At 48.5% G+C, this 23668-nt stretch overlaps 1 protein-coding gene across 3 annotated transcripts in view; it reads left to right on the forward strand.

Moving 5' to 3' along the window:
* LHFPL6 (LHFPL tetraspan subfamily member 6) overlaps positions 1-23668 on the forward strand; it is a 239108-nt gene that overhangs the window by 209498 nt on the left and 5942 nt on the right. For all 3 annotated transcript variants that reach the window (XM_075562895.1, XM_075562896.1, XM_075562894.1), the window contains exon 3: positions 5602-5700. In XM_075562895.1, coding sequence (XP_075419010.1) covers positions 5602-5700 — 99 coding nt within the window. The remainder of the gene's footprint in view (positions 1-5601; positions 5701-23668) is intronic.

Here is a 23668-nt window from a genome sequence, read left to right on the forward strand (position 1 = left end):
CAGGATCAAAGGATGCTCTGGAGCGCTCATTGAGTGGTGAGTGGATGAGTGATTATCTGTGGAAATTTCTGGAAGCCACTTTTACAGTTGCCCTCTGAAGACATCCCTGGCCCTAGCCACAGCTCCCCAGGGAGGTGCATGGCTTAAATCTCTCTTACACTCAGCAAATCCCACACAGACACTTCTGGACAGAACATGAACCAGAGACCCTGCTAGTGAAACAGTTTGCAAAATGTAGCTTTCTGACTTCCCGCACCCATTTGAGAGGACTGAAAAGGACAGGATGCTGTCCTTATTACTAAAGGCCTCAAAGGGAGCCGTGGTGGCTTAGTGGTAAGGAGTTGGGCTGGTTCACTGCAAGGTCAGCAGTTTGAAATCGCCAGTGGCTCTGTGGGAGAAAGGTGAGGCTTTCCACTTCAGGAAAGAGTTACAATCTCAGAAACCTACAAGGGCAGTTCGACTCTGTCCTATTGGGTCTCCAGGAGTCACAGTCAACTCGACAATGGCAGTGAGTTTGAGTAAGCAGCATCTGGCGTTGGTGTTGTTGGGGGGGCGGGGGGGGGTGCCAGTTCTGACTCTCGGTGCCCTTGGGTACAACAGAAGGAAGCACGGCTCGGATCGGTGCCATCCTCATCATGTTCTCATGCTGGAGCCATCTCTGCAGCCACTGTGCCAATCCAGCTTGTCGAGGGCCTACCTCTTTTTCTCTGACTGAGATAGTTAAAGTTTATTGTGCCAACCTGGCCAATAAACACATGTGGGGTTAGTTGAAGGACAGAGAGATAAATGGCTCGGTGAACCTCGCCTTTCTAGTTTCCGGGTCTCTTGCTTTGTGATGGTCGGACCAGGGTGCAGCTACTTTAGCCAGTTCCCTGCTTCAGCTAGCAAAGACTCACTTCCTACAAGACAACCCTGAGGAGAAGCCACATGGACCTCCCCGATGCATCCCTGGGTGCTGGAGCAGCCATGTGGAGACTCCTGCCAGCACTGAGATACACATTCACTGATTTGGCTTTCCTCCTGCAGTCTGTTTTGTGAGATGAAGGAGGACTTTGGGAATTGGTGTTGGACATGTAGGCTAATGTTGGACTTGTGGGCTTGGGCAGCACTGGGTTGGGATGTTTTCTTGATGTGCACTTAAGCTTTATAGAAAACTCTCTCTTAAACAGACAAGTTTCTGTGGATTTGTTTCTCTAAAGTACCCAGACTAACACACTGACTCACTTCTTTACCAAGCATAATGTCCTTCTGCAGGGACTGCTTTCTCCTGTCCAAAGTTAAGTGAGATGGAGTCTCTCCATCGTTGCCTTGAAGGAGCATTCTGGTTGTACTTCTTCCAAAACAAACTTGTTGATTCCTTTGGCAGTCCATGGTTCTTTCAATATTCTTCTCCAGCACCACATGCAAATGCATGGATTCTTCTTAAGGCCTCCTTATTCTATTTAATGTCCAACTGTCACATACATAGGAGGGGAAGGGAAATACCTGGGTTTGGGTCAAGCACACCTGAGTCCTCAAAGTAACAGCCTTGCTTTTCAACATTTCAAGAGGTCTTGGGAAGCAGGCTCACCCAATACAATTTGTTGTTTGAGTGCTGAACTGCTGCTTCCATGGGTTCCAGGCAAAGAGTATAGAAAGGCCAAGCCCAGTGTGGTGGTGACATAATCTGGTATTAACTTGAGACTATAAGAGTGAAGGGATGGAGTTCAGCCTGTCAATCAGTTCACAGCGTGATGACCTCATTTGGAGGTGATATGGAGAAAAATAGCTCGCTGGAGGCAGTGGGACACACACACTCTCCCTGCGAGACATTCCTATTGACAAGCCACATGGAGCTACGCTGATGGAGCCAGAGCCCTGGAGCTGGAGGAGCCATGGGGAGATCCATGCCAGCACTGAGATGCTTTCACCACCACTGGATCCACAAGACTTTCCACTCACTGGCCTGCTATCTTCCTGCATTCAGTGTCATTGCATGTGTTGCGTGAGTCTGAAGAAGAATTTATAGACTGGTATCAAACATATAGGCTAATATCAGACTTATGGACTGGGCTGGGATGTTTTCTTAATACACAATTACTCTTTCTATAAAGCTCTTGCTTAATTACACCTATGAGTCTCTATGACGTTGTTTCTGTAGTCAACCCGGACTAACACACCCAGCACCCTTTGGTAATGGCCTTTTAAGTCTAGGACATTGATGCCCGGCAGATCTTTCTGTGACGATGAAAACAAACGCTCTGTACCCACAGTATAGGACCCGGTCCTTGTATACCTATTCACCACTGGAAAAGTGGCAAGTGCAGTAGAAGGATTGGATTTTTTATTTTATGTTTTGTTCAAAATTTAAGTAACTGCCCATGACTTGTAACACTGCTCTGGCCAGCCCAGGTCTAGAGCTGGCCCTGTGTATCCTTTCTCTGAATGGACAATATTTTGCCTGATCTGCCTTGAAGCATAGCTGAGCCTGCCTTCTGTTTATTTATTGTGTGTCTCATTTGGAGGGGAATTCATGATGATTACGAATGGGTAGTTTGCTTTTCATGCCATTTACTTATGTGGTTAAATTTGGTCTGAGATTTGCTTTCATCAGGATGGTGGAGAGGTCAGGAGTGTTGGCCTATAAACACCAAAAGCTCGCCAAACTCACTGCCACCAAGTCGATTCCAACTCATAGTGACCCTAGCAAGTCAGTAGAACAGTTAGGTTTCTCAGGTTGGAAGTACCTCAGCTCTTGGGTCGGGACAAGAAAGAATTCACACCAAAGCCTGGTTTGTGATCCAAGTGGGGGTTTTTAGGAAGGACAGAAGAAGTTTCAGGTTTTACAGTCACTGAACACGGGCAACCTCATGGGACTGCACACCCACATGTGCTGTTCTGAGGCCAGAGAGAGAGACCGTGGCACAGTCCAGCCGAAAGCAGGAAAGCAGGCTAAGGGAAAGAGGCTGGTGGTCTCCATGTTCCGGCCTTTAAGGCCTTCGGCTGGGTGGCATGGTCAATGGTACTGGTTGACCTCACTGGCTGAATTAAGCCCACATGACCTAGTTTGGGTCCACCTGGGTGTACCGCCTCCCTGGCTCAAGGACCCAAATTTGGAGCATGCCCCTGAGACATCCCTATTTCTTGCTACCTAACAGAAGCACCCCTGTGGGTTTCGGGGCCTGTTCCTTACCAGAGCAGACAGCCTCATCTGTCTTCCTCGGAGTGGTTGGTGGTTTGGAACTTATGAACTTGAGATTTGCAGCCTGAAGCATAACCACTACACCGCCAGGGCTCCTTGAGGTTTGCCTGGAGAACCACAACATTGTAACAGCCAATCAGCATGTTTCATTTGCAACAGACACTTTCCTCCCATGACTATTCCACAGGCCTTACCTTACCTGCTAGCAAACATTAGCAGATGACAAAACAGATGCATAGTACATACATAGGATTATAAAAATTCAAATAAGCTAGTTGCCCTCAGCTCAACAACTTACTGTTTAATATGTGCGTATGATCGTGGTTTTTATTTTTTTAATTTTGTACATGTAGCACAAACTTCCAGTGTGTAAATTTGTGCCTAACATACATGGTTGAATCTACAGTGTGCAGTGTCGCAGAGCTCTGCCTTCCAGCTCCATGACCGTGGACTTTGACCAGATTCTCTCCACTTAATTTTCCAAAGTATGTGTATTTGAGCTTAAATTGCTGAGCGCTGTGCTTGTTTGCAGAAGCCTACAGTTGACAGTAGAAGCCCCAAACCCACATCCATTCAGCCTCCATTGAATGCTCTTTGACCATTAACAAGTCTGAGTGGGCTGCTGCCCTTTCCCTAGCCATCCAGAAAGCCGCTGCGTAGCCACTGGGGACTTTTCTGGGTGTGCCTTAAATGTAAATTGGAGTGCTGGAGTCTCGTGTCACAAGTCACAACCTGACTGCTTTGACCAGAGGGGACTTAACCAAGTTTGCAAACTCCTCTGTCGAACACAGCGGTTCTCAACCTGTGGGTTGCGACCCCTTAGGGGGTCAAATGACCCTTTCGTAGGGGTCACCCAATTCATAACAGTAACAAAATTACAGTTATGAAGTAGCAATGAAAATTATTTTATAGTTGGGAGGTCACCACACATGAGGAACTGTATTAAAGGGTCACGGCATTAGGAAGGTTGAAACCCTCTAGTCTAATATAATGTATGTGCCCCAACCATGCTCCCGTCCCCACATCTGTAGTCCCATCTGAAACTGTAACCTGAGCAATGACTGCTTAGGTAGGTCTCAGCCTCTTGTAGAATGATGCGTCTGGCTTACTTCTGGCTGGTCGCGGCGGAGTTGGTTCCAATCCAGAGACTTTGTGGCTAACGGAGCTCAGAGCTGCTTGGTCCTGGCCATCATTCCCATTGGTGGTGGGATGTTGGAGTCCGCTTCTGAGGCATGTGGTGGGCCCTCTCATCGAGGGGTGTCCTTCATTTTTGAGGACCCCTCTGCTTGACTTCTGCACGTCCCTGTCTAGTGATTGGTCTTTCTGAAAGATGTCACTGAAGTCAGGGACCCACGGTGCAGCCATCTTGGCTTCTGAGGGAGAAGTTTGGTTGAATTTCTGCCAAGACAGATCTGTTTGTACTTCTGGCAGCTCAGAGGACATGTGATATTCTTCCCAATGCCACGATGTTACTGCATCCGAACACCACCGTGGGCTTCCCCCAAACGGAAAACTCCCTCGTTGAAAGCTGGCAGCGCCGTGTGCATTGTCACCATCTGAACCAACATAAAACTGCACCTTTTCTGCGTGACCCCCAAACCTCTTGGTTTGATGACAAGGCGTTCTGTCCTTTAGAGTACTTCGGGGACCTGGGGTGCTTGGGGACCCAGGTCTCACAGCAGAACAGTCATAGGTGGTGATTTCAGAACATCAACGGATGCGCTAAGTGGTGGATGAAACATCTGTATGTGCTTTCAGCCCCTGGTAGCATTTGATGATTCGGAAACATGCCCTTCTGATTCTTGGAGCAAAATCGAATGAATGGCAGAGCATAACCCTTGAGCCACTCTGGTGTGCTCTTGAACTGCCTGTGTACAAGAAGAGCTGGTGGGATCGGAAGGCCGTCCACGAGAGTGATTTAAAGGACTGCTGGATTGTATTTCCTAAGTAGGATTTGCAAGGGTTGTGATGCTTTAAGAGATGAAGTGGGAAGCAAACTGAGCTGTCGGTCAAGCTCTCTTTTTTCCCTTACCTTTTACTTTTAAGCCGATGTGAAATTGCTTCAGGGAGGGGGGGCTGATGCTTTCCAAAAAACATACACTATGGGCTGGTGGCATAGAGGGTTATGTGTTGGGCTGCTAACAGCAAGGTCAGCAGTTCAACACCACCATCCACTCCACAGGAGAAAAATGAGGCTTTCTACTCCTGTAAGAAGTTACCATCCTAGAAACCCACAAGGGCATTTCTGCCCTGTGCTAGAGGATCTCTTTGAGTTGGAATCGATTTGATGACAGTGAGCTAGGTTATGGTCTGTTGTTATATTGCTCACTATTGATTCTCTGCCTACTTCCCCCCACTCCCTTGATCAAGAGCAGCAGAGGAGCACTGGTAAAAAGGCCGCTTGTCTTTTCTCTCCACAGGCTTGTTGATCGGTGCTGGCTGTACCCTCTACCCCCTGGGCTGGGACAGTGAAGAAGTCCGGCAGACTTGTGGCTACATTTCAGGCCAGTTTGACCTGGGTAAGTGCTCAGAAGGGAGGCATTCCCTTCAGAACTGGAGGTGGAGAGGGAACTGTGAACACCACACGCATCGTGTCTTGTAGCCAGCAGTCCTGGCACTGATGTTCATAGACTCCCTTAGCCATTTGTTTGTTGACACTTTATCGGCAAGTTCCTGCTCCCGTAGTTCCGTGGTAACTAGATGGTTACAAAGATAAGGCATGGTCCCTACTCTTAAGGTCTTTAAATGATTCATGTGAAACAATATATCTCTTAACCATGACCTGTGCTATAGGATCCTAGGGCCGTGGTGGTTGTGCACTGGGCTACTAACTGCCGTGTCAGCAGTCTGAAACCACCTTCCGCGCGTCGGGAGAAATAGGAGGCTTTGTACCCTCTCCCATAAAGGGTTACAGCCTCAGAAACCCACAGGGGCAGTACTCTTATGTCGCACAGGGTCGCTGTGAGTCAGCATCGACTCTGTGAGTTTGAGCTGGGGCGCCGGCATTGCACAAAGCGTTTGCTGCTCCATTATTAGCTCCAAGGTTCATGTGGTTGAAACCAAGGCAGAGGTGCTGTGGAATACAAGCCTGGCAAACTGCTTCCAAAAGAAGGTCCACAGGCTTACAAAGCCCGCGGAGCAGTTTTACTCTGGCACAGACAGCACAGCAAACACTCAGGGAACGACCTCACTGGCTTGCTGTTTTTAAGACAGACTGGTGAATAGTGGGATGTGTCTAGGTGGGTTTTTCCCCCTTTGAATTCCTCCCTCCGGACACTTTTCCAGACTCAGTGTTAGTAGGTCAAAGAGTATGAACCCGCACAACACTGATGAATAGCAGCAACTCTGCTTCCCTCCCGTCTGCGAAGGACATGCTGAGTCTCTGACAAACGGGCGCTTGCTTTGAGTTCCACAGGGCGGCATCCACTTCTCATCTGGAAATTAATGCTCAGACCCGAAAGTCAGAGGGAATTGGTCCCGTGGCGGTGTGACTCTATCCCCAGCCATGATGTTTAAGTCTTTATGTTAGAACATGTTTCAGTTATGTATGCACTTTCTGTATTTAAAAAAAACCAAAAACTCACTGTCATGGGTGAGTGCGGACTCATAGGGCAGGGGCGAACTGCCCCTGTGGGTTTCCAGGCTGCGACTCTCAAGGCGCTGACAAGTGATCTCAAACTGCCGACTCTGCGGCTAGCAGCCCAGTGCAGTTCTGGGAACTGTTCAGAAAAGTGGATAGCTGAGAAACAGGGTCAGAGCTCTGTGAATTTGAAAACGAAGCCATTTTTATTTGACCCAGTGCATGACAAATGCCCTGCTGCCCTCAAAATCTGACCACCCTTTCAGTAGAGGGCAGAATCCCGAAGGGGTGCCAGCGGATCGCATGCTTCACTGCCAACAGAGATGCTGAAGAAAGGCCTGGCGGTCTTCTTCCAGAAAAGAAGCCACGGACAGCCTTATGGGACACAGCTCTGCCCTGGTCCACCATGGCTCGACAGCTACTGGAGAAGCCAGTGCTTGGAGTGACCCCAACATGCATGATGTAGAACAGGAGGACTCTCTCTGCCCGTCCACCCACCTTGTTGACAAGGCTTTCCTCGGTTGGGACCGCTTTTGGTCACCATAAATGCCGAGACCGGAAAAAAACGCCGACACGTCTCCCACCCAGCCTGTGAACGTACTCATTTGGAAGTCAAGTTTGCCTTTGCCGGGGAGATATTTCAGTCCTGCCCTCGACAGCCTCCTTTCCTGGGCGTCGGCTGCATTCTTGGCTGTTCCAGATGGGCCTTGAGTCCTGCTGTTGCCATTTCGCCGTGAATGTGCTGCCGTGGCCCTTGGCAGAGTATAACGCAACCCAGATTCTCTTGTGATTCTCACGGCTGCACTCGAGCATGCTATAGTATCCTGGCATGGTGGAGCAGATGTTTGAATGTCCCACAAAAACGTTTTAAACATGCCTTGCTTCTAGTTGTCACAATCCCTCTCAGTGGGTTATGCTTTGGGCTGCTAACCACCAGGGCAGCTATTCAAAACCACCAGCTGTCCCAGGCATAGAGAGACGAGACTTTCTCCTCCTGTGTGACGGTCCTGGAAGCCCCCAGGGGCACTTCTACCCTGGGTCAGAACTGACTATATGACAGTGAGTTTAGAAGCCCATTCTGGCAATAATTAAAAAATACATATATCGGTTTTAATTTCAGATTTTTTTGTCATTGTTTAAAATGGCTCCTCGGTTGGATTATGTGCAAAGTATGAACATAGGCCTCATCTGCAGATCAGATGAGTTCTAGCTGCTTTGAACTCACACGCTGGGCTCAGAGACCTCCATTTGTCCAAGATTCTAAAGACTATTTAGACAGCTAGCCCGTCATCTTCAGAACCAACTTAAAGAGAAAAGGTGGCGTAGAACTCCAAAATCAAGAACTAAGCTCACTGCCATGAGTCGATGCCGACTCATAGCGACCCTGTAGGACAGGGTAGAACTGCCCCTGTGAGTTTCCGAGATGGTAACTCTTTATGGGAGTAGAAAGCTCAAGAGTGACAGATGGTTTTGAACTGCTGATCTGCAGTTATAGCAGCCCAGGAGATAGAGATCTCACCATTCTTATTCCCCCTACCACCCTATGTATCCTGGCTTTTAAAATCTCGCTATTCTCTCCTTGGACACGGAGGGGGCTGAGCATCAGGGACTGCGTGAGGTCATCACTGAGGGTGCTAGGTGGGCCGAAGGGGCCCTGGTACCACCGTGAGCTACACTTTGGGCTGGCTGCTAACTGTAAAGTCAGCGGTTTGAAACTGCCAGCTGCTTCCATGGAGAAAGAGGAGGCTTTCTGCTCCCATAAAGAGTTACCATTTCAAAAAAAGAAAAAAACGTTTCTTGGGATTGTAACAGGGAGGTTGGGGGAAAAGGGAGCTAATTATAATGAATACAAAAATCATTCAAAAGTGGATTGTGGTGATGATTACACAATTTCTTTTAATAGATTTAAGCTACAGGTTTGTTTTGGTACATGAATTATAGGTCCCTAAAATGTCTAAATTAGAAAATAATACAGAAAGATTAAATGCGACACATGTAAAACAGACAGTTACAGTTTCAGAACCGCGCAGGGGCCGTTCTTGTCTGTCCCACAGGCTTGCTGTGACTGAGCATGCACTCCATGGCACTGGGGGGAGGGGGAGGGAGTCCTTCAGTCTGGCACTGGGGGGAGGGGGAGGGAGTCCTTCAGTCTGGCACTGGGGGGAGGGGGAGGGAGTCCTTCAGTCTGGCACTCGGGGGAGGGGGACGGAGTCCTTCTCCAGCACTGGGAGTCATCAGACCTACTTGAGGGAGCACAGCTGGAAGGCAGGTGTCAGTCACATGCACACTGCCTGTTGCAGCCACACCTGCCCCGCCACGTCCTAGAATCCGAACTTCTCTTTACCTGCCTCCTCGCCAGGGAGACATTGTGTGTGTGCGTCTTCCTCCCAGGGCTGGGAAAACCACATGGACAACAAACACTGGGCTCGCTGAGGCCCTGGCAGAGTGGGTCGCTGTCTAGGCTTTTCTGAAGGGTTGTCGCTTCCTGGTCTGGAGCATAACATGAGATGAACACTTGCTTTTGCGGGGATGGGTGAGAGCTTAGCTGAGAGTGTTTATCATTTTAGGTAACCAGTAGTCATGGGGTGCCCACCCACTGTGCGTTCCACAACCCCTCCCCCACTTGCTCCTACTGAGCTGACTTACATACCCCTTGCTGTGAGGCTGAAAGTCAAGCCACCAAAATGTCTGTGCAAAGAGGGTCACCCATGGTGCACGATTTTAGCAGTACTTCTAGATCAGCGGTCTCAACCCGGTGGTATAGCGGTTACCAAGTTGAGTGGGTAAACCAAAGGTCTGCAGTTCAAAACCACCAGCCATTCTGTGGAAGAAAGGGCTTTCTACTCTCATACAGAGTTAGACTCAGAAACAAATTGGCTGGATGGCAGTGAAGTTGGTGGGTCTTGGTTTTATAACCGACATGCCAGATACAGGTTCATTAACAATGGACACTCGCTGGTCAAGCTCAGGCCTTTCTCTGGCGTCCCGTCAACCCGACAGTATGCTTGGGTCTGCACGTGAAGCATCGCCAAAGCAAACTCCTTGCCGTCACGTTGGTGCCAACTCACAGTGTCCCGCAGGGCTGGGTAGAAGTGCCTCTGTACATTTGCGACACTGTAACTCTTTACTGAAGTAGAAAGCCCCATCTTTCTCCCCATTAAGCATAAGGCCTTTATAAAATCAGTGACTGGTTTCACTCAGACCTCCAACATCATTTCATTCACCAAAGACTATTCTAATCAGACCCCGATGATCAAAAGCAGGGCTTCCATTCATGGGTCTGGCTTGCGAAGATGCCAAGTAAAGCTGAGTCATCTCTGTTTTCGCTGTGCTTGGTTTAATTTAATGTGATTAAGAAGCCCATCTGAGTTCCTGCTCTTGAACATGGGCTGTTGGTGTCTCCAGAACAGGACCCGAGAGCGAATTCCCTGAGCATCTTGGCCTTTAAAGGCTGCCAGGCTGCCACTCTGCCCCTTCCCCTTGTCAAGAGGTGCAGAAAGCATCTCTGCCTGAATTCTAACAATGCGGGGGCCCAGTCCCTGTGAATGGGCTTCCTTTGTTCTTTCACTTTTGATTTGTGTTTCTTTTCCTCTGAACTTTAATCACACTTGAGAGAGAAAAAATGACTAGGAAGCTACAGAGAGGTCACTCGGGCAGACAAGGGATGAAAATAGAAAATGTGGACCTTTTCAAGCTCCGTGCCCATGGGCTCTTCTCAGACCCAAGTGACCTGCTTTCTTGCTGTGCGGACAGGTCCGTCTATTGTTACAGACAACAGCCAGGGCGAGTGGGGGGGGGGGGCTTGTATTGCCCTGTGACATTGAAGAAAGCAAACATCACTTAGGCCAGGAGCTCTGTCCATTGGCTGCTGCAGCCAGGTGGTCAGGAGGAGTGGTTCTTTCCTTCAGGGAGACCGGTCGTGTTTGTGGAAAAAACAGCGTTCAACAGTATCCTGGTGAAATAAGAGACTGCCAGCCCTTCTTCGTGATTGCTTCATGATCAGAAATGCAATACCTCCCTCTGAGTCTGGTTTAGGGGAAGCTGGTTAAGGGTATACTGCAGCCTTGATGGTGTGGTGGGTTACATGGTCGGCTGCTAACCTCAAGGTCAGCAGTTTGAAACCACCTGCCATCCCAGGGGAGGAAGATGAGGCTGTCTACTCCTACAAAGAGGTACACTCTCAGATACCCACAGGGGCAGTTCCAGTTGTCCTACAAGACCACCAAGAGTCAGACGTGACTCGGTGGCAGTGAGTTTCTTGGTTGAGTATGACATCGAATCTGCATGGAGGTTTCGGCAAGCTTCACGCCTCTAAAGTAGCTGCTGTTAGGTGCTCTGCAGACAGTCCCCACTGACTTATAGGGTCTCTATGGGTCAGAGTCGACTTGCTGACAGTGGGCTTTTATTGTTGATTTTAGGGTTTAGTTCTAGCCCATAATCGTTGAGGGAGCAGATTGCCAGATATTTTTCTCAAGAGTCTTGGGGTGGGTTAGAACCACCAACCTCTCGGTTATCAGCCGAGCACCAGGCATCCTTTCTTGCTGTTTACAGAGTTGCTAACTAGATAGAATCAAAAGTTTCATTTCTTTTTCAATCTCTGGCACCCTGCTGGCATTTGAAACATTGGTACCACGGACTGCCAAAGAACAAACAGCTCTGTCTTGGAAGAAGTAGGGCCAGATGTTCCTTAGAGGCACAGACGGTGAGACTTCATCTTCATTGGACACGCTTGTTTTCAGGAGAGACCAGTCCCTGGAGAAGGACATGATGCTTGGTAAGGGGCAGTGAAAAAGAGCAAGACCCTCGGTTACGTGGATGGACACAGTGGCTGCCGCACAGGCTCAAACCTCAGAGCAATTGTGAGGAAGGTACAGGACTGTGGGGGGCTTCCTTCTGTTGTAGATGGGGTTGCTATGAGTGGGACTCAACTCCACCAACCCCATCTGTTGCCATGGAGCTGATTCTAACTCATGGAGGGCCCATGGGCAACAGTATTTCAGAGATTCTAACTCATGGAGGGCCCATGGGTAATAATGTTTCAGAGAAGAACTGTTCTTTGGATTTTCTTGGCTACAGTTTTTGCATCCCCAGGTCTTTCTTCCACACTGCTCTTAGGTAGATGTGAGCCACCAACCCTTAGGTCAGTGATTCTCAACCTTCCTAATGCCGTGACTCTTTAATACAATTCATGTTGTGGTGACCCCTCCAACCGTAAAATTATTTTCGTTGCTACTTCATAACTGTCATTTTGCTACTGTTATGGATCGGGTGACCCATGTGAAAGGGTCATTTGACCTCCAAAGGGGTTGAGACCTACAGGTTGAGAACCCCTGATTTTGGTTAACAGTTGTGTTAGTCTGGGTACATTAGAGAAACAAATCCAGAAACTCATGTACCAGAGAGAGTTTTATATAAAGGTTAAGAGCACATCCAGAAAACATCCCAACTCAGTGCTGCCCAAGCCCACAAGTCCAACATTAACCCATAACCCATATGTCTGACACCAATCCACAAAATCCTCCTCCATCTCACAAAACAGATGCAATGATACCGACTGCAGGAGGAAAGCCGAGTCAGTGAATGTGTAAATATCTCAGCACTGGCAGGGGTCTCCACACGGCTGCTCCAGCACCCAGGGCTGCATCGGGGTAGGTCCATGTGGCTTCTCCTCAGGGATATCTTGCAGGAAGTGAGCCTTGCCAGCTGAAGCAGGGAATTGGCTAAGGCAGCTCTACCCTGGTGTGACCATCACAAAGCAAGAGAACTGAGAACTAGAAAGGCGAGGCTCACCGAGCCATTTATCTCTCTGCCCTTCAATTAACCCCACATGTGTTTTATTGGCCAGGTTGGCACAATAAACTAACTATGTCGACAGTCCTGTGTAGGCACCATGTAGGGACCTCTTCAAGGAGAGTAGAATGGACAATGTTCCCAGAGGTGTCTTAGAAGCCTCTATTTCATTATATATTTTTTTTCATAAAGGTAGCAGCGGGGATAATGTTTCCACTGCTGTGGGTGGGACATTTGTTGGTATGAACATCGAGTTCTCCCGAATCTCTTTATTGTCATTCTTCTTCCCAGAATGCATTCTCTGAGCCGTACAGAGGGCTACGTGCTTAGCCACATCAAAGTCACCGAGGATGAAAGGACTAGTTACCTATTTCTGAAAAATCAGCCACTGAAACCCCTATAGAGAAATTGATTGTGGCGGTGATTGCGCAACACTGTTTAATCGATTTAAGCCACTGACCCACATGGTCCATGAATTAGATGTCAGTACACCTGGAAGAGAAGTAAACTGTGGAGCACACAGTTCTGTCCTCACACACAGGAAGTCTCCATGAGCTGGAATCAATTCCTTACCAACTGGCTTGGTTTAATATCAGGAGAAACATATTTATCCCACAATGTAGCATCTTGTCGTCTGTGAGCGACCTCACTTGGTTCCATAATAAGTAGTACAGTTAGCACTTCCTCTTCCTGCGAGAAAAGGTCCCGTTCTGTGATTGGGTTTGGTAGGTTCTGTCAAGTCGGTTCTGAGACTCAAAGTGACCCGAGGTACCACAGAACCAAGCTCTGCCCAGCCCTGTGCCACCATCACAGAGCCCATCAATACAGCCACTGCGTCAAGACATCTTGTTGAAGATCTTCCTCTTTTTAACTGCACAACATGATGTCCTTCTCCAGGGACTGGTCTCTCCTGACAACATGTCCAAAGTACCGCAGGTAAGACTTGCCTGCTTTACCTTGGAAGAGCATACTGGTTGTACTTCTTTCAAAACAGATTTGTTGGTTGTTTTGTCGGTCCATGGTCCTTTCAACATTCTTCTCCAGCACCAGAATTCAAATGCTTTGATTCTTCATTGGTCTTCCCTATTCAATGTCCAACATTCACATTTATATGAGACCATTGAAAATACCAAGATTCAAATCAGGTGCACCTTAGGATTACCTCCTGGTCCAGTTGTCAAGATTTTGGCTTTCTTTACAATGAGTTGTAATCCCTCCTGAAGACAGCTAACCTCTGTTAATTATCAACCCCATGAAAAATGATTTGGGCATACAACCAAAACTGTTTTACTGAAAGTTTCATTTCTTTACAACATCAGCAACAGATATGGCAACACTATAGATGAAAATCTCAGCCATGAAGAGGAGACAAAATACCCTCATTTGCCAGATCTTTTAATCCCATGTGAATGAATGGTTCTGGTGATGGAAATATCTCCCCTCTTTGGGGTAAAAAAAAAACAACAAAATGTTGCTAGAGAGTCAACTCATAGCAACCTTACAGCAGGGAGCAGAACTGCCCCTGTGGGTTTCCAAGGCTGGAAATCTTCCAGGAAGCAGACTGCTGGGGGGTTTTCTTCCTTGAGTGACTGGCTGGTGAGTCCAAACCATCATTCTTCTGGGTAGCACGTGCACACTACGCTGAGTCACGCAAAAAAAAGCCGGTCTGGGTTTCATTCCCCTCCTTCCAACTGTGTGTCTCTGGGAAAGTGATTTGATCTCTCAGAGTTTCAGTTCTTTAGTTCTCAAACAATACCTACTTCACAAGCGTATTGAAAGGATTAAGTGTGATTCTGTACTGTGCTGTACACCTGGAAGTCTTCCAACAAATAGTAGGCCTTCCATTCCGCTTTGGTGGGAAGACGGATGGGGCTTTCCCCTCCCGTAAAGGGTTATAGTCTCAGACGCTCACAGGGCCAGTTCTACCCTGTCTGATAATGGTCTCTATGAGTCAGCATTGACCCGACAGCAGTGAGTTTTATTCTGCTTTAAACACCTACGTTTTCACCGTGTTGAATAGTTTAAGCTCTTGCTTTGTGCTTCCCCATCATTGCAACTGGAACGTATAAAGCATAGACTTTCCTTGTCACTAGTGGACTGCAATCCGCAAGGCCCACAGTTAACCACCAGCTGCTATTTGGGAGAAAGATGAGGCTCCTACTCCTGTAAAGAGTTACAGTCTCGGAAACTCACAGGGGCAGTTGTACCCTGTCTTGTAGGGTCGCGATGAATCCTCATGGACCCACTGGCAGGGCGTGAGACAAATTTGGGGCAGATTTGCAGGAAACACATCAGAAAACACTTGGGGTCTGAGGTTCCAAACCACCAGCTGTTCTTCCGAGAAAGAGTAGGCTGTGAATTCCTGTAAAGATTTAAAGCCTTAGCAGCCCACAGGGGCAGTTCTAGCCTGGCCCATGGGATCGCTATGAGCCAGAATCGATTGGGTGGCAGCAAGAAGTCAGCATTAAGTGACCCTGGTGGTGCTCAGCTTCTAGTCACAAGTTTGGCAGTTCAAGTCCATCAGATACTATTCCATGGGAAAATGAGGGAAAAAATGTATCAGTCTGCTTCCATGAAGATTAAGCCTTGGAAACTTTATGGGAGGGTAGCTCTGCTCTACCCTATAGGGGCACTGTGAGTCAAAATCAACTCAATGGCAATGGAGTTGGTCTTGGGTTGTAAACTAGAGTCTCCCAACTGTGACCCACACCCATTTCTTGTTCAGGATCCCCCTGAGCTGTTCGACATCACCCTCACGGGACTTGAGGGACAGGGTACAGACCCACACACAAAGCCCATGCTTCCTGCTTTGTCATGAGTGAAGAAACCCTTTATCTGGTCCAGAAGTCTCCGGTTTTGAGCCAGCTGTTTGGTCAGCGTGGAAGTAAACAGCAGAGCAAGCTCATTTCCTAATGCCACTGTTAATGGCTATTGAGTTGGTAGCAACTCATGGTGACTCCATGCAAAATGGTGTCCATCACGTCCACCCTTGCTGGTGTGCTCCGTCCTTCGCTGTGGCCATGGTGTGTCTCGGAGTGCCTTCCTGCCGAGGAGCCCATTGTTCAATGTTGTATCAGACAGGCATCTTCTGGGCTATATATTGTTTTCTGACTGTCGGAAGTAGATCCCTTGGCCTTTCTTCCTAGTCTGTCTTAGTTTGTAAGCTGCTCTGAAACCTGTCCACTATGGTGACTCTGTTGGCAGGCGAATACCAGTGGTAGAGCGTCCAGCATCGTAGCAACACTGAAACCATCAGAGAACAGCCACTGGCAGTTGGCCACTTCTTGATAGCACTGTTATAAACACTATAATTCATATGAAATTATCTCCACGCAGCTGGTTGATACATAGGGAATGGTCAAGGAAAGGCACTGGGAGCTAGCTGCTAGTCTCTGTTACCTGTATCTCAAGCAGACCCAGGGGCTTTGCCATCTAAAGGGATTCTTACTGGGGGAATTTGTGTCTTATGAATTAACATTATGAATGTTAAAAAATAAAACAGCTTCTCCTTGGTCTCAAAGCAAGCATAATTAAGATATGTTGGTTGGCTAAAACAGAGATCGTCTCTGTTTGGGCATTAACAGGATTTAAGCAGCCACCCAAGTCATTGTGATATTTAAGATCGATCCTAACCAATAGACCAGAGGCCCGGAGCCATGTGTATTCACACCAACCCAGACTACAGAGCTGGAGGAGGCTCCTGAGGAGGGAATGGGAGAGACACCAATCTGCATGCCTTAAATATGCGTACCTTGACCAAGAGACTTTTTAAAAATAGTTTTTATTGGCATATACTCCACACATCATACAGGTTAAATTTTTTGATTATATGAAGATTTCTGCAATCATGACCACAACCACTTTCAGAATGTTTTCTTCTCACACTCATTGTTAATAACCCCGTTTCCCTTCATCCTCCCCCACCACACCCCTATCCAGTTACTGTTCGGGTACAGCTTACGTTCCTGGACTTCATCTACAGAAAATAATACAACAAAGCACAATCATACAAAGCGAACAAACAAAAAGCCCACAATGATGCATGACTGGACAAACGTAGAAAAACCTCTATGAAAGAGATAGCAGAAAATATGAAAAATGGAAAAAACCTTAAAGAGGGTCAAAAGGGAGATCATACAATCGGCTGTTACATTTTAACCTAACTCCATCTGCTATAATCTACTTTATCATTGTATTTTCTTGATTCATAAGCTTTGTTGAATTGCCTTGGTTGATAGTCTCAAACTTTAGCTCTAGGTCCTAATATCCATTGTGGAGATGACAGAAACTCACGGCCTATATTCACGATTAAAGGGTTGATGAAGGAAGTTACCCATGGCAATGCGGCTAAGAAGTGCTCAGGGCAGTTGTTTACCAGGACAGGTGACAGAGCCTAAGGTCGCTAGTAATGCCCAAAGGGGCGGATTACTCAGCTGTAAGTCAGAAGGCAGTGAGCTCAGCAAGTCCACCTCCCTCAATTAAGTGCCTGGAGGCATCCCACTCCGAAAGCCAGCCTCCTGCCAAAAGCAGCCAATTGGCCCTGTGGGTTGGGACGTCCATCACTCTGTTCCAGTCTCTGGCTTGTGTTCTGCTGCTCCTCCTCGGAAGGCATAGCTGTCATCTGCCTCCGGGAGGTACACCTGGCATCTTGGGCCCAGAGGATGTGCTCCACTCCGGGCTCTTCCTGGTAATGAGATCATCCCTCCTGCTGCTTCTCAGGGGGGCTCACTTTATACACAGCAGGATGGCATTGCCACGAGTCCTGTTCACAGATACTCACAGGGGAATCCTGTCGGTATCTTCCTCTACCTTCTTATCAGACCCATGCAGGGCAAGGTCGTTGGGTGGGAGAGACTTTGGCTACAAGTGCCACACTGCATAATTCACTTCCCCTGCTCTCTGTGTGATAGCAAGATTGTTCACATCCCTCCACTGTGGTCAGAGGGGAGTCCCCGGAACCTCAGTCCATGGGGAGACCCTGTAAATGGATTCTGGGCTTCCCCTGTCATGCATAGCCTTCTGCAAACCAGATGTTTACAATTTAACCTCTCATACAATTCACCCCTCCAGATTTGGGTTTTATTGTTTCCAGTCCTGGGATCACGTGGGCTGATGTTTCTTCCACGTGGACTTAGTTGACACCTCACTTAGGTGGCTACCTGTAAAACCCAGACACTCTTCTTTCTGATAGCCAGGTAGATCTGGTTCTTCACCACTCTTCACTATGTCACCCGCCTCTTCAGTGATCTTTTCATGAGGGCCAGCATCAAGTAGTGCCATGCCAGGAGAACGAAATCGTCTTAGATTGGGCCTAGAACTAGGTGGGGGCCCCAAGTCTATTCATGGATCTATGGTTTATATATGTCTGGTTCATTGTAGAGACATTATCGCTATAAAGCATCTCCCTGAGACATAGGGTCATTCTACTGAGAGTGTTGATAATGGAGAGAGTTTTTCTTAACATACATCATGCTAATTCACAAGACACAGCTCCACCAATCAGAGTCCATTGTGACAGCCAAGCTTCTGGTGTTGACTGAGACATGGATAGAGACTGCTAGATGAGCAATTCCCATGCCCGTGCAGGGAGAGGTCATTCTGGTTAGAAGAACCACATTAAATAATTCACTGCTCCTCAGTCAAGAAGCTAAACTCGCCTAGCCTCAGTGGGTGGGGGGCACTTGGGGAGCTTGGGAGAGTGGCTGTGCGGTCAGCCAGGGCGGCGGTACGTTTACATGTGTAAATCCAGGACAGCTGTAGTGGTGTCCTCAACCCAACCCCATCACCATCCTCTTACACATTTAGTAGGTGCAGTTTCTCCCAGAAAGAACCCAGAGGTTGTGCTTGACCAAGTCATCCAAAGCACATCCCAGCACTGCCTTTCCAGCTAGGAAGGCCCATCAAGAGTAACCCCTGGCAACAGAGGCCCGCTGAGCAAGACCGGAGCCACGCTCACACCTTAGCCTGGACACACGGAGAACGTTCACACGGCCAACAGTGGCCTGTGGGAAGCGAAGGGATGCAATCAAGGGGTTGGGGTCGCCCAGCATCTGGACTTAACACAGCCCTGGACTGATGGAGCATGGTTAGAGCCCCAGGCCTTACTGAATGGGAGCAATTAGAGACACACAGACTCCGCATGCTATTTTGGGTCATCTAAGAGCGGGAGAGCTGTTTTAAGTATTTCCAGCCTTTCCAGATAGAGACAGAAACCTGTGGATCATCTTTATCCCGCTGCACTAGTTTCCCACTGGTTATCTCAGCCCCCCATCCCCCCTCCCCCATGTGGAGACCAGATTCTGTGTCAGTTCTCAATGTGAACACAAAGGCCACCAGACACACGGCTGAATGTGCAGCCCATGTGTTGGCCTTTTCCCTTCCCGGCGACGTTATCTCCACTGAAGCTCTCAGGATGGACTCTGTGCTAACTTACAGCCACACTGGGAGCCAAGCCCTCACTGGCCAGACAGGACAAAGGGGTTGAGCTATTTTTAAATGTGTGTGCATGCAAACGTGGATGTGCAGAAACTTCGCCAGGGGGCCCTAAGATCGAGGGTCCTGGGCTTGGTCGTCTGGGATGGTCAATGTTCAGGAGCCGCCCACTCCTTCCTGCCTGTCTGACCCAGACACCTCAGGCTAATCACGTGTTTAGAAGAAGAACCTTTATTAAGTTCTTACTTTGCCCTGGGAGGGTGAAGGGTGGGGTGTGGGTGTAATACTGGGAAGCCTCTGCCACTGGTCTCATGGATCTTGCAATTCTTCCAGGGTCTGAGAGGTCCCTGGGTGGGCTCATCATTCATTTTCTCTGCTGCTAACCAAAAGGAGAGCCACTGGGGAGTGGAGGCCTCAGCCCTGGTGGCCGAGCAGGGGCCCTGACTGCTCAAGACCAAGGCCCCAGAACGAGAGGTACATGTGTATCAGGGTTGTCCAGCGGGAGCGGTGTTTCCCAGAGCAGGAGATACTGCACCCAGGGAGGAACTGGACTGATCCAGGGGCTACAAAAGCAGAACTAAACAAGAACCCAGAAACCCCCTGCTCCCAAGATCGGACTCCCAGCAACCCGACAGGTCAGAGTGGAACTGCCCCCTGTGGGTTTCTGAGACAATATGTCTTTATGGGAGAGAAAAGCCTCATCTTTCTCCTTGGAAGTGGCTGGTGGTTTTGAACAGCTCACCTCATAGTTAGCAGTCTTATGCCACCAGGGCTCCTATGCAAAAGCAGATACCTACCCTTTATCCTGGATTATGGCCTACCACCAAAACACCAGCCTTGCTGCCAATGAATGAATTCTGACTCAGATCAACCCTATAGGACAGAGTAGAGCTGCTCCAGTGGGCGTCTGAGACGATTTAACTCTTTACAGGAGTTGAGACCTCTTTCATTCTCCTGCAGAGCTGCTGGGGATTTAGAACCACTGACCTTGGAGTTATCAGCCCAAAGCATAACCACTGTACCACCAAGGCTCCTTAGGATTATGGGCTATGGTATAATCGTTTTCCATGGCCAGTAGGGGGGGGCACTGAGTAATTTTTTTCCCCGGGAAGGGGGTGATAGCCCCCTCGCCCACCCCCAACCGCATCAACATGAGTCAGAGCCGTCTGTCTGCCGTCTAGGAGGAAGTGACTCTGGAAGCAGCTGGTATGAACGAGAAACTGAGCTGGGTTGGTGTGCTGTGAACAGGGACCCTCTAGGAGAGAGAGTGAAGGCAGACCCCTGTGTAGCCACACCCAACAGAATCCCCTGCACACCCAGGCCTCACAATCTCCAGGGGCCATTTGCCATGACCCACCTCCACTCTGTTTGTGCCCCCACTGACCCTGCTCCCTGTTTATCGTGATCTCTTTTCCAGATGTGGTTTACTTAGTGTGTTAGTCTGGGTCGACTAGAGAAACAAATTCATTGACATGCATAGATGTATAAGAGAGAACATTATATCAAAGAGTAATTATACACTAAGAAAACCCCCCAGTCCAGTCCAGATCAAGTCCATAAGTCCAATATTAACCCATATGTCCAATACCAGTATATAAATTCCTCTTCAGAATCATACAACACCTGCAATGACGTTGAATGCCGGAAGATCACAGTTCAGTGGGTGGAAAGTCTTGTGGACTGAGTGGCAGTGGAAGCATCTCAGCACTGCTGTGGGTCTATACATGGCTTCTCCAGCTCTAGGGCTCCAGATCCATCAACCCTCATACCACAATTGTAATTAGATAATTATCTAAGCAGTTGTTACTTCATACTTTCATCCTGACTATAGCGAACGGAACCCTGGTGGCATACTCATTGATGCATTGGGCCGCTCACTGTAAAGTCAGCAGTTTGAAACCACCAGCTGCTCCTCCGGAGAAAGACAGGGCTTTCTGCCCCTGGAAAGAGCTAGAGTCTCAGAAACTCACGGGGGAAATTCTACTTTGTCCTTCAGGGAGGACAACGCATTGACTCAATGGCAGTGAGTTTGGACTTTTTATTTACAGACAATAGGCTTCTTAAAACCAACAACAATGACCAGACAAAACAGAGGAAAATGTCAACCAAAAAGAAAGCAGAAAAAAATTAAAAACGGAAACGACTTTAAAATGGGTCAAAAGGGAAACCACATTCTAAGGCAGTGGTTTGCAAGCCCTTCTGGGGGTCGAACGACACTTTCACAGAGGTCACCTAAGACACCGCTCCTCTGTCATCTCCAGGCGGGTCTGCCCACATGCAGATTCGCCCATATACGAGCACCCGGCATTTTACAATATGTAAGAACATATTGTTTTTGTGATTCATCCCTATGCTTTAATGATGTTCAATTTGTAACAATGAAAATACATCCTGCCTATCAGATATTTACATGACAATTTATAATAGTAGCAAAATGACAGTGATGAAGTAGCAACAAAAATAATTTTATGGTTGGGGGGTCACCACAACCTGAGGAACTGTATGAAAGGGTCACGGCCTTAGGCAGGCTGAGAACTACTGCTGCACTTTCACCTGACTACACCTGCCAGTCAACTTGACAGTGCTCTATGTCCGACAGCAAACCCAGCCAATGGCTTCCCTGCTGTGATTGGTCTTCCTCCATAATCACCAGCACCCAGTGGACTGCGTGCGTTCATCAGTGGGTGCATGAGTGGGCACCAGGAGTCTGGGACAGAGAGACTGGCTATATTTCTACACAGTCCAAAGAGCCCGAACAGGTTCTTGTTGTGTAAATGATTTTATCCGTTAAAGTCACTTAGATGAAAAATACTTCTTTTTATTGATGTCATGGTGATCAGAGGCTGCACGTGGGCAATAGAGGAATATTGCGTTTGGAATTACAGAGAACGTGAGCTGCTCGTTGGGGACCTCAGTCAGTTGGCAGGTGTTAGCCCCAGAATGTTTGACACATGCAGCCACTGGCCTACGCAGCGGCAGTCATGTGCCATCTCAGGCACCTTCTCCACGGATGGTTTTAAGTGCCCTTATGCCACTCCTTCCCCCCATTTTGAGCCGGTAGAGCATTGTCTCACGAGTCAACTCCATGATTTAGGACACCATCCAAAAAGATGCCAGGAAAATGCTGGCAGCTATTACAAATGACACAAACCGACGTTGGGTTTGCCTGGAGGGGCAGGAAATAGTGGGGAAGCCCCAGATACCTGAAGGGAACACCCCAGAGCAAGAAGAGCGCTCACTCCTGCCTGGGGGGTCCCCTGGGCAGATGCCAAGGCAAGCGCCAGGCTCCCTGGCTGCTGGGAAGGTGACTAGCAGTTACTAGTAATAAATGGGAAAGTCAGATATTATAGACATGGAAACCAAGTTAGCATGCCATCTCCAGGGATGTTCGAGCCTCCGTCCCATCTCACAGGGGCTCTGGGACACCAATGCCACACACGGCATCCAACCCCTGTTGGCTCCTGGCCACCCCAGGGCCATCAACTCTGAGACACTCAGCTCTCTTGGAGAGCTAGGACCAAGTGGCTCTGAGCCAGTCCTCTGAAGGGAGTGTGGGAATAAGCTTGGGGGGGGGGGGGTAGGCAGCACTAGCACTGGGCCCCCTTGGGAGCTGGAGTAGCGCTCCAGCATTGTCATGGCAGATTTTTCTCAAGTAGGTCTTTCTTCCAAAGTACCTCCTGGTGGGCTCAGATCTCCAACGTCTTGGTTAGCAGCTAAGCCCATTAACCATTTGTGTCACCCAGGGACATCCTGACCGTTAAAAACACCCCCCATACCCATTGCCAGTAAGTCGATTCTGACTCATAGCCACCACCCACTATAGTGCTTCTGAGACTGTCCATCTTCATGGCAGCCGACAGCCTCATCTTTCAGCCATATGATGGCTGGGGGATTCGAACCACATACATTCTGGTTGGCAGCCCAATGCCAGTCCCACTTCACTAGTTGGACCCCTATGTGTAGGATCATACCTTGTTAGTAAGGAACAATTGGTTGGGTTCTCTATCTAGCTACCTCCCTTATAGACCATACCTGCCGTGTAGACCACACATTTATAGACCACCCAGAGCCTTCATCCAGCTGGAGATTCACTTAGAATGGAGATTCTCCCTCCACCCCCCCTCCCACCAAACTCATAACCACATTACCCGTAGCCTTCAGCAGCCACACAGGGGACTCCCTGGCCCTTGAAAAGTGCTTATCTCTCACACTTAATGGAGGTCCTTGAGGCACCCACACCTTCCCCAAGGAGGAGAAGTGATCTTTCAGGATCTATTAGCCTGTTAAATTTAACACCCTCCATGCAAGGCTGTAAATGCAACTTCCTTGCAAAGACTTGGTGCTAAAATAGGACCACGGTCACTCTTTAAAAAGGATTCCAGATTTATTCTGTTTTCTGGGGCCTAGCTGTCTGCCTGCTCAACTTTCTTCCTTTCTGTTACCCGAGTTTTTGCTCAGAGACCCTGGGCGCTGCAAACAGTGAAGGCACTCCGTTGTTAACCAGCTGGCTGTCCAGGCTGAGGTGCCTCAGAACAAACACCTGGTGATCCACTTCCCAAACAACAACAGCTGGAAAATCCTATGGAGCAAGCATAGTTCTACTCTGACATCCATGTGTCAGAATTGGTTTAAGCACTGGGCAACCTAGTGCTTTAAGTGATATACGTAACTGGGGAAAGGAGCCT

This window comes from Tenrec ecaudatus, chromosome 11 (assembly GCF_050624435.1).
Source record: "Tenrec ecaudatus isolate mTenEca1 chromosome 11, mTenEca1.hap1, whole genome shotgun sequence".
NCBI classification, from domain to species: domain Eukaryota; kingdom Metazoa; phylum Chordata; class Mammalia; order Afrosoricida; family Tenrecidae; genus Tenrec; species Tenrec ecaudatus.